We start from the raw sequence: 10,705 nt of genomic DNA on the forward strand, positions 1-10,705 counted from the left end.
GCTTCCCTATGATTATACATTTTTTTTTTTTTTCAAGTGTCTATAAATTGTAATTCAAATTCTCGCGCTTTAGAATGGGAGCGGTTTGGACTTGGGAACTGGAATCGGAGATGCAAGGTGCTACCAACTTAAACCTTGCATCCTCGGAAAAAATATTTTGTCTCCGAGCGCTGCCTCGGAGTAGTCGGAGCGCTCCAAGGTGGATAAATGAACAAACCTAAGATTAACTGCTGGAGCTTACTAGACCAAGAGCTGAAGCCCGAGGGTGGTCAAAATTTTAACCAGCCGCCAGCCGCTCCAGAATTAAGATAGGAACCTTATGATTCGTGGAGATCCGAAATATTTCGGTCATATGGTGGTGAAGAATCATGTGTAATTATCATAGACATTTAAAAAATATAGACTGCTCGTTCTTATGAACGTCGCTGAAGCACAAGTAGAAAAAGACATAACATCGAGCGTGGGTATCTGTGTCTCTCGCACATTGCCAACGGCACGGGTTGACATTCAGAATTATTCTGGTTTATTATGCTGAAAAAGTTGTGCCCTAGTGTTATGAAAATCTGAAACTATAAATATAGTTGAAGGTTAAGTTCACTCATTTTGCGAAAGTTTGTTCGTTCTTTTTCCGTAAGTATAGTGTTTAAATAACGTTATTTGAAACTAACCATCGTACGATGAAACGTAATTGTAAATAGTACGGGATTATTGTGTTTTTCAGTACAAAATTACGAATATACATTAACGTCTGATTTTTTTCCGTCACACAGTAATAATGCACTTGAAAAAGGTTTGTTTACAAGCAGATGTGTACATGGTTTGCTTACAGCATGCACTGTCCACTGAAAATTTTGAAGTGATGGGCCTTCTTATTGGTGATGTACGTTGGTAATATTATGTTGTTTTTTTCTCTTCAACATTAGTTTAAACTGCTGTTACGTTGTCCAACTTTTGCAGAATGCAGAGGGTGTTACTACCATATCTGCTGCGATAATTTTAAGACGATCAGACAAAAAAAAAGACAGAGTAGAAATATCTCCAGATCAGCTGCTGAAAGCTACAAATGAAGCTGAACGATTGACAGAGGAGCTCCACAAAAGAGTGAGGGTTGTTGGATGGTACCACTCGCATCCACACATCACAGTTTGTCCATCCCACGTTGGTAATGCATAGCTTTTCTTATTTAATATCTGTATGCAAGTGTACATCCATCCATCTGCATCAAATATTGAATTGTAACTTTAGATGTCGGGACGCAAGCAATTTATCAGATTATGGACTCGAGTTTTGTTGGCCTGATATTTTCAGTATTCTCAGAAGACAAAGGCTCAAAGGTGAATTGAGATAAATTACATATTTTAATTCATTTACACGTGAATTTTTCGTAATGTTTTTTTTACATTGCAGGAACAAGAAGTATCGTTAACTTGTTTTCAATCAGACGATGGGAAATCTAAAGAAATACCTTTAGTTATTAAACCTACAAAAGATATATCGGCCAATTGTTTAAAGGTTGTTGATTTTTTTTTTGTCTTGAAAAAAATAATGTAATTTTATCCTGAGATAGTACAAAAAACTGACATCAGAACAGTTACTACAGCATTCAGAAGTAAAAGCGCATTGAATGAAATTGAGTTTTCTTGAAACTGATTTTTGTGCAACACATGTGTGCGCTTTTCTTCAGGTCTTATTAGTAGGCTATCTTAAAAGTAAACTAGACCATCAGTAGACGCGTAATCACACACGTGCACACTTTGATAACATTTTGACTAGACCTTCACCTCACACTACTTCCAACAAAGAAACGTTTGTCACCCTAATTAGTTAATACTCAGCAAATAATGAGTACCTGCAAACCACTGGAATATTAAATTTTGAAACTTACGTGGTTGGGTTACTCATAATCTGATAGAAATATAGTTTTTTAATTGTTTGTCCCATTTTTCTAAGAGCAATGCAACAATATAACATCCATACTTCTTTAAGCTCAACTAACCGAAATTTCGTTACAGTTCAAATGTTTATTTTTCAGACTATGACTGAGTTACCTAAAATTTTGGCACAAGAGGAAGAAGAGATGGCTGAAGGCACTAGAAACCATCCCGACCTTCTTGTTTCTATACACAATAATGCAGGTAATCGTTAGTTGATACTATTTACTAATTTGTTATTGAAAAAAAATCAATAAATTATGTGTTTTAGTGCAAACTCGAGCACTCGGCCATGTTACCGATATTATCACCAGGCCATTAGTACAAACGTTTTACGGAAGGTATGAGTCTAATTTAACAAAAATAGATTATCTTCGTGAGCAAATTCAGCATTTGGAAAGAGAATTGCAAAATCAGTAAAAGTTAAAATTAAACGCGAGTTCGAAGTTAATTACTTAATGCTGCACATGTTTGTAAGCAGTATCTGTAAATTTGGGAATACAAACATAAATTTATAATTTTAGACGTAAGAAATAAATACTTATTATTTTTTAAAGGAACAAAAAGTATTTTATAATAAAAGTTATGACAAACGTTGATGAATGATAAACGAAGTGTTGAATTATTTAATTTCATGTTTTCAACTTTTTTTATGAACAAAGATCAGGTGGCGATAACTCACAATTGCTACATATATACACTACGAGAACAGCATCGTATTTAAATATTAAAGTGTATTTAAAACATTGACTCCGCAGAACGAGAAATATGAATCGGATGTGAAGGACTACGTGCTAGCCTTTTACGAGGTAGCTTTTCGAGTGACGCCTGGAGGCTTATAAATTCTGGTCGATTATCAGCGCGATACGACCAACAATGCATTAAAATGTCCTAAAAAAATGTTGTTAAAATGAGTGTAATTTGAGTTATTATGTTGTAATGTACATATGTTTTCATTGCCATTACCTTGACATCGCGAGAGGCCTGTAAATTTGCCAAACTTTGTTTCATTCCTTTGCCCACTTGCCAAATTATCGCTTCTGGCGGTTGTCCTTTCAAAGGCCATTCGCCACATAACAGTTCATACCAAACAGTGCTATAAAAAGTAGATGAGGATTGCTTTTATTTTCTCTCAATCTTGTTATTAATAATTAATCATACAATTAATCATAAAATGTAAAAACCCACCCAAACGAGTAGACGTCGGACATAGTGGTAAATGGTAATTCCTCCTGATCCCTATTTTGCTGGGGCCGCAATCGTCTAACGATTTCAGGAGCCAAGTAACATAGCCAACCAGGTGGTATGCTCAGTCCATCACCCATCCTAAAAAAATGTATGTTTCAAGTATTTTCAAGTCTATAATTCCTAGATAAATAATTAATTTTTCGTTGGCGCACCTGTTTCCATAACAAAGTTTAGTAACGCTAAATAAACCAAAATCAGTTATCACAATTTTTCCATTTTCTAGGAATAAGTTCTTGCTTTTGAGATCTTTGTGAACTATTCCACGACGATGAAGATACCCCATTCCCTGAAAACATATGACAGAAATTATAATAATTATATGTATAATAATAAAAATTCCTATCGCACTATCTGATAAATATACCTGACAAATTTGTTGGGCTATATTTGCAGTTTTGTTCATACTAAATTTATCCTTACGCAAATGAATATGTGTATAAAGAGTCATGCCCTTGCTCATACTAGTTACTATTGCCAAGCGCGGAGGCTTCATACAAGCTCCCATAAATAATACTAAATTATCGTGTCTTGTTTTTCGGAATGTTGCTACCTGAAAAAAAAAGATGTACATCTTTCTAATAACTAGATGCTGAGTATATCTGTGAGACAATTTTATAATCTTAAGAATACGTGAGTGAGACACAAGGACTTGTTTTTTTTTTCTTTTGTTCTGTCGTAATTTCAAACGTTTTGATAAGATTATGAACTTGCCGTCCGAGCGCACTATCATTACATAAAATTACGCACCTCAAGCTTGAACGCTTCAAGTGTTTTATCATCATCAAGATAATAGTCCATGTTTAAAACCTTAATAGCTACATCACCGTGCCAGTTGCCTCTGTACACAGTACCGAACCTTCCTTTACCGATAGGTTCCCCGATTTTCAGTTCGTCATATGGAATGTCCCATTCGCGTATCGATAACTGAAATAAGAAACAGAACATGAATCAAAAATCGCAATGGTCTGACATTATCATTATCTAACAATGACGTGTCAATGCTTACGCTATTTTGCCTCGGCCATCGGCTATCTCCGGATTCTCCGTCCGACACTTGCGAATCCTGAGAATCAACCCGAACAGGAGTCCTTTCTGAATCTGCACTGACGCTCCCAGACCCTGAATTGCTCACCGTTCTGTCACTATCGCTGGACATCGTGTTCTCCAGTCTATGTGTTTCCAAAGTAACGCCTTTACCGTTAGGCGCGACTTCTGTATATGTATACCAATATTAAATAAGATAATAATTTATTTGACATACAGTAACAGAATTTACTGTGACCTAATACAATTAAAACTTTACCTGGAAAATGGAACTGCGCTTTGATGCTTGCCTGGGGAGTTTGGCTAGGATTCGTAGGTAACAACAAGGCAGGACTAGACGGTGTTGAGCTGTTGCAGCTCGAAGTATTTGAACTAGAATCTGCACCCTGAAACGCGTATGGTGTCATAATAATATGAAAAATACCGTATGCTAATTCGAGCAAATAAAAACCATTTTTGACTTTCATTTGACAAGCTACTTATGCATAACAAAAAAAAATTAACGTTTCGATTCACCATGCGTTGAAACAAATGACTGCACGATAAAGTTAATATTGAGTGTAAAATACTAAAGTCTACCTGAAATAATGGTACCAATGGAAATGGATGCGATGATTTTCGATCTTTTCTATGAGTAGGATGATAATTTAAGCTGTGATGATTCGGCGACATGGTTTCTGTTTTAGACATTACTGGAGAGACACTGGATGCATCTAATAACAAAAAAATTTACATTAAGAGTCAAAAACATATTAATACATTTTTATTTCTAAAGTTAATTAAAATATATAGAAAAATAAAGCAACTCATTACACGCACTGTCCGAGAGGTAACGAATTTTGAACGCTTCTACCAATTCCGCAGGTAAGCAGCACGAAGCAGGTACGTGAGACTCGCACTCTTTGTGACACTTGAATTTACACTCTTTGCACTTCAAACTTCTACCCCAATACATTGGCTTATTACAAAAGTCACATGTAGTAGAAAGCACTGTGTAATTTTTTGTAAAACGATGCTTGATTGTGTGTGTCATTTGTCCCATCGTCGGCGTTCTTGGAGACTTTGGCACTTGAAGGCTCGTCCCTGGCGGCATAATTACAGTTTGTCATCAGTTGATTTGTTTGGTTTAAAAATGAAACCCAACTAGAAAAATATTCAACGATTATTTGTAATTACCGATTGGCCTAAAAGCATTGTCGTCGCCTTCCACGTTTGAATAAGGTGGAGACTTGATGGGACTGCTACTGTTGAGTAACGAGCCATCGATATCACTGCCTATACCATATGAACCGGGTGCTGTAGGTAAACGCGTTCTCCGCCCCGTAGTGGCCGATTGTTGATCGCTAACGAAACTGGGAATTAATTCAATGTAAAATCGAATTTTAAGTTTATAAATTGTATGAGTTAAATAAACTACCTTGAAGCTATTTCTCCGTTTTCAAGACGATTTGCTAATTGCGATTCATGAGACTTTGACTTTGTTAACGAAAACACATCTGATTGAGAGAGATTATCTGGTCCATTCTGATTTCGTTTAGATATGGGTGGTGTCGTAGAAAATTTAAACGTATCTATAGCTGGAATAATTCAATGCCAGATAATTTTTTAGTTTTCAAAGCTTGAAAAATCAACCATTTGAACTGAGCCAACCAACCTTGATCCTTATGCGAGAGAGGAGTAACGGGTGGACTGGTGGACGATAACGAGACAACAGAGGAGGACTGACCTAGCGCATGAGTGTAAAAATTATTATTCTTATTATTAGAGTATGGAATGCTGTCTTCCGAGGGCACGGAACTTCTTGGGACGCGAGTTCGGATGGGCCGAGGAGATGGACCACTTTTTACGTTAGGTATATTCCAGGAATCCCAGTATAAATTCATATCACTATCTATATCACCGCGAACGAGGGCATCTAAAGAAAATAAAACAAACGTTACATTCATGCAAGTTATATATTTCCAATATGCATAAGAATACTTACCCATATAGCACCGAAGATTACAAAGTGCCCTGCATAATCTGCGCAGCTCTTCTTTGTGTTGGGTACTGTTTTTACCCAGCAGTGACCCCAACTCATGTTCCGATTTTTCTTTCAAAGCTTCCAAAGTACTGGTTTTGGAACACACCAACTAAAAATATGAAATAAACATTTAAAAGATTTACACAAATGATACATTTATCATTCAAGAATTGTGTTATATACCTGTATGGATTCTGGAGTTAAACCTACAACTTGCAGCCATTGCTTGAGAGACGGAAACTGTTCCATCTCCGTGGATAAAGACTCATTGACAAGTTTTTCTTTGGTAACAAGTTGTTTTGAATATAATTTTATTAGTTTTCCCTGTAACATTAAAACGGTAATTCAGTTCCATTAGTCTTACAACGTAATTCTAAAATTAATTGTAATGAGTTCTAAATTTATAATTGAGAAATACTTGATTGTCATCTCATGTTATCGTTTTTTTAATTCACGTTTATAATTTTGCTAAAAATGCGTTTAACACAACACAAAAAACCTTTCTGATTAAAAAAGTTTCCAACTCCAATTATTTGTCTTGTTACTTAAATGATGAAAACGTAATTTTTTTGATAGTTAAACGTAGGTGTAGAAAAACATCGTTATACATTTATGAATAAAACGATTTTTTTTTCAGAAGATAGTGACAAAATCATTTTAGATTTTAGCTGATAACAACGTTTGGTGATAGTAATTAAGAAGTCATAAATATTCTTTGGAATTCAATTTAAAAAAAAAACTGTGTTAATAACAGAAGAAAAAAATTTTTACATAAATATCCGAATTATATTTCATGGGAAAATGGATAATGATTCATTTGTAAAAAAAAAAACAGATTTTTGGGAATCCAAAATTTGAGTTAAAACAACAGTAAAATTGATTCCTTTCGTAATTTACACTCATCACGCAAATAATTCAAGGGATAATATAAATATTGCAAGCTCTATTGCACTCGATGAGATCTTAGATGGTAATGATAAAAACATTTAAATTTTAAGGGCCGATCCATAAATCGATATCAAAATACCAATGAATGACAGTAGATGAAATCAGGTAATACTTTTAAAGTAATGTTAGATCAAAGTAGTGGCTATTATTTGAGAATCCTATGTAATGAATTTTAAGCATTGTGCTCATAGCATGAAAGGTAAAAAATCTGTATCGCTTACCATCTAATTAAAATGTAATTTTAGTTTTTATCTTTCTATACGGATTTAAATTCTTATCACAGGAATTGTAACGCTTACAGGTACGTAAGACCAGGCTTTGTTATATATACATATAAACAATCGTTATGAAGTATATTTTATCAATCTCTAACACACCATCAAACACTGATACTGTTTTTTGACACACATGAGCATGCAAAGATCAGCAGAGCACTAATTTTGGTGAAACAACAACAGAGTGATGACAATTGTAGATAAATAAATTATTAATGTACAATGATGAGTGTGGTTACACTTGTAATGGTATTGAGTGGTGGTGTTATCATTAACCTCAAGAGAACGGATCTCCTGCTGGGTGAGCTCGGTACTGGTGAAGCACCGCGTCCTGAGACCCTCAAGCCGGTCTGCCGAAATGTCTATCACCTTCTGCACGTCCTCAAGGGCCTTGCGCATCTCATGCTCCGATTCCGGTGCAGCTTTGCTGCTGCTGCCGCCGCTATCACTTCCACCACCGCCACCTCCTCCGGTGCTGCTGCCTCCTCCACCACCACCACCACCCCCGCCAGCGCCACCGCCGTCCGCTGCCATCCCTCGAGGCCGCGGAGACAGCCTGACCAGCGCCTCCTCCGCCTGCGCCTCCTCGTCCGCGTCGTGATCGTCGTCGTCGTCGTTGTTGTTGTTATTTCCCGAGCCCGTCCGAGGACAAACACGAATTAGCGTCACCGCCACGCTCTCAGCTGCTGCTCCTGTATTGTGATTACCAAATGGAGCCGAAGAAACCCTCTTCCGCGAATGATGGCACTGTCACTGGATCAACGCCAACGCCGCTGGGTCTGGGTCTCTGTGTAACAGCAATCTGTTTACACCAGCACCAGGACCACCTCCTCGTGAACATAACTGGTTTCTTCCTCCTGTACCTACTTATTTTTGTTTCTCTTTGGCACACGCGTGAAGGCTACACAGCACGTATATACAGTATAGTATATCTCTCACAACATACCACATACGATGTAGATGTATAGGTATACCTTTGATTATGCCTTATGCCTTATGATGAGAGATTGGAGATTGGAGGGTTGATGGAAATTAATGATAGGTTCACATTTATGTACAGACGAGAGTGTAGAGAAAACACACGCGTGTTAAATTCTTCTGATTAAGTATCTGGTGCTTATGTCGCGGACGCGGAGTCGCAGAGTGCGTGTTTATACGTTATGTACCTACTATATGACAATTGTTTGCAACTTTGCCAAACTTTGCACGCACGACGGTATGGTAAATGGTACTTAAGTAGTATGGTACGCGACAGTGTCGCGGCGACACTGCAGTACTTTTACTGCATGACGAGTCACACCGTCACACGACGCACCCCCGCGCCCCACAACCCACAATCTGACACAAGTGTCCAAGTCACAGTCACTGTATCATGGTCACATCATGGTCACTGTTACAACACTACACGACTACACTACGCACTACGCTACAATCTACAATCTACAATTGCAGTACTACACTTACACAGTAAAGTAAACAGTGTTTACTTTAAACAGTTATTACATTACGCTACTTGGCATCTTGCATATATATAAGTACATAACTTACCTACTTCTACGCAGCGCGGCAGTCGATAGAATCGCGACGCTTGCTATAATGCTATTCAACAAACCGCGCAGCTCTACTTACTTACCAGTAGTTTTACTTTTTACTTCAATCTTTACACTCAACTGACAATTTTTTCTAGGTATTTTGACCTCCTGAACACAATTTTTTTTTGTTTTTTGTGAATTGCTGTCAAATTTGCACATCAACAGTTATTAACAAATTTAAAAATCGGTAAATTTCAACTTTAGACTTGTCTTTTAATTATAAACTTTGAATTGTGAGCTTCCTGCAATTGAACAAATTTTATGTGCATCTTTGACTTGAATTAGCCCACCCACTTCTTCTCAACTATTTTCAAAAGTTGTACTAATAATATTACTGACTGCGCATTGCTGTACGACTTTTAAATCAATATTTATAAACGAATTTTTCAGCAAATGAAATAAAATAAATTCTTTTTTTTTTTTTTAGCAAAAAAATTGCGAGATAATTTTTACTTTAAACTTATCAAAGAATATGGAAAAAATTTTAATTTACTGAAAAAATTTTTTATTGTTTAAGTTGAAAAATTTACTTATAACTATATTAATTTGCAAGTCGTGCGAGAATATCTACTATTAATAATTTAGTACAACTTTTGAAAATAATTGCAAAGAATTGGGTTGGCTAATTCAAGTCAAAAGGTGCACATCAAATTTTTTCACGTATGCAGACAATGGGTGGCAGGTTGTTTTACCAGCCTACTTACGTCGACGTATTCTTAATTAAAGTGCAACGTTTGACAGTAAGATCGATATATGATATATTAACGGTTAAAAATCGCGGAATTCCAATTTTTCAACAGTTTGTAAATTTTTTACAAATTATTGCAAGAGACCTTTTTTGTGATTAAAATGTACCAAATAAAACGAATAGATTTTTTTACCGAAATTTTACAATTTTTAAATTCATACAAAATTTGATCATACTTAAAAAATTGTGTTCAGCAGGTCAAAGAATACATGAAAAAATCCCAGATAGGACCATTTTAATGGCTACAAGAACCCACCTAGCTCCCGCACATATACAATGAGGGTGCGCCCATCAGAATATGAGACAAACTTTGTGGTATCTGTAAAATTATTAGGTTGACATGTGCTTGCTCGCTTATTTATATTTCAACAATCAACATTGACAATTATCTTTTCTGTACCTACATAAAATACTTATGCTTGTACCCATGTGATATTTCCAATAGGTATCTCAAATCTCAATAGTAGTATAGGTACAGATGCCGGAACTTTAAATCTATCGCACCATCATCTTCTTCACTTATTTTGTTTATTTATTATGTTACGATGAGAAATCGAAAGCTCTGCTGCATCTTGCCAGTTTGCTCAGTCTAAGAGCCTGTAGGTACAACTTACATATACGTATGCATACAACATACAACTTTTGGATCAGTTGTGACTTTGCATGGTCTCTCCCATGCCTATTCGGATACATATTCCCACACCCATCTTATGCATACTTTACAGAATACTGCATAAGCTCTCTCTTGCTACTTCTCAATCGGTAGCTCTCCTGACACATGTACAGATATGGCACTCTGTTATCTCTGGCCCTCCAAACTGACGACAAATCATGCTTATAATATTATATTGACGTGTTGGAGATTTATTTATATAGGTACACCAGTACACCACGAA

The 10,705-nt window shown here is 36.3% G+C and overlaps 2 protein-coding genes across 4 annotated transcripts; one reads left to right on the plus strand and one right to left on the minus strand.

Moving 5' to 3' along the window:
- The first annotated feature begins 239 nt into the window (after positions 1–239).
- LOC106641543 (lys-63-specific deubiquitinase BRCC36) lies at positions 240–2,519 on the plus strand. Of its 3 annotated transcripts, none has more exons than XM_014356001.2 (7): positions 240–630; positions 722–880; positions 958–1,162; positions 1,246–1,334; positions 1,408–1,512; positions 2,033–2,135; positions 2,203–2,519. In XM_014356001.2, the coding sequence occupies exons 2-7, from the start codon at positions 776–778 to the stop codon at positions 2,349–2,351; spliced, it is 756 nt and encodes a 251-aa protein (XP_014211487.2). In that variant the 5' UTR covers positions 240–630; positions 722–775; the 3' UTR covers positions 2,352–2,519. The 3 variants fall into 3 exon arrangements, with proteins under 3 accessions (XP_014211487.2, XP_014211488.2, XP_089453984.1); XM_014356002.2 differs by having other exon boundaries at positions 771–880; XM_089597858.1 differs by lacking the exon at positions 240–630 and adding an exon at positions 676–697 and having other exon boundaries at positions 771–880.
- An 8-nt stretch (positions 2,520–2,527) lies between these two features.
- Positions 2,528–9,330, minus strand: ksr (kinase suppressor of ras). The gene is made up of 18 exons (XM_014355997.2): positions 9,268–9,330; positions 9,103–9,169; positions 7,746–8,161; positions 6,430–6,570; positions 6,208–6,355; positions 5,878–6,138; positions 5,641–5,800; positions 5,400–5,575; positions 5,037–5,306; positions 4,803–4,936; positions 4,483–4,609; positions 4,186–4,391; positions 3,927–4,103; positions 3,544–3,729; positions 3,332–3,465; positions 3,120–3,257; positions 2,898–3,027; positions 2,528–2,822 (listed from the first exon to the last, which is right to left on the minus strand). Exons 1-18 carry the CDS (start codon positions 9,328–9,330, stop codon positions 2,670–2,672), a joined length of 3,087 nt encoding a protein of 1,028 aa, XP_014211483.2. The 3' UTR covers positions 2,528–2,669.
- Between the last annotated feature and the right edge of the window lie 1,375 nt (positions 9,331–10,705).

Source organism: Copidosoma floridanum, unplaced genomic scaffold, assembly GCF_036245765.1.
Source record: "Copidosoma floridanum isolate Cflo_tuat_1 unplaced genomic scaffold, Cflo_Japanese_pri ptg000040l, whole genome shotgun sequence".
Classification (NCBI taxonomy): Eukaryota; Metazoa; Arthropoda; class Insecta; order Hymenoptera; family Encyrtidae; genus Copidosoma; species Copidosoma floridanum.

Excerpts from the sequence above, each read along its gene's own strand:
- ksr (XM_014355997.2), bottom strand. The coding sequence starts at position 9,330 with ATGCACATAAAATTTGTTCAATTGCAGGAAGCTCACAATTCAAAGTTT. Across the intron at positions 3,730-3,926 it reads TTGAAGCGTTCAAGCTTGAG|GTAGCAACATTCCGAAAAAC; the intron begins GTGCGTAATTTT and ends TTTTTTTTTCAG. Across the intron at positions 2,823-2,897 it reads AGGCCTCTCGCGATGTCAAG|GACATTTTAATGCATTGTTG; the intron begins GTAATGGCAATG and ends ACATTTTTTTAG.
- LOC106641543 (XM_014356001.2), top strand. The coding sequence starts at position 776 with ATGCACTTGAAAAAGGTTTGTTTACAAGCAGATGTGTACATGGTTTGC. Across the intron at positions 1,335-1,407 it reads CAGAAGACAAAGGCTCAAAG|GAACAAGAAGTATCGTTAAC; the intron begins GTGAATTGAGAT and ends TTTACATTGCAG. Across the intron at positions 1,513-2,032 it reads TATCGGCCAATTGTTTAAAG|ACTATGACTGAGTTACCTAA; the intron begins GTTGTTGATTTT and ends TTTATTTTTCAG.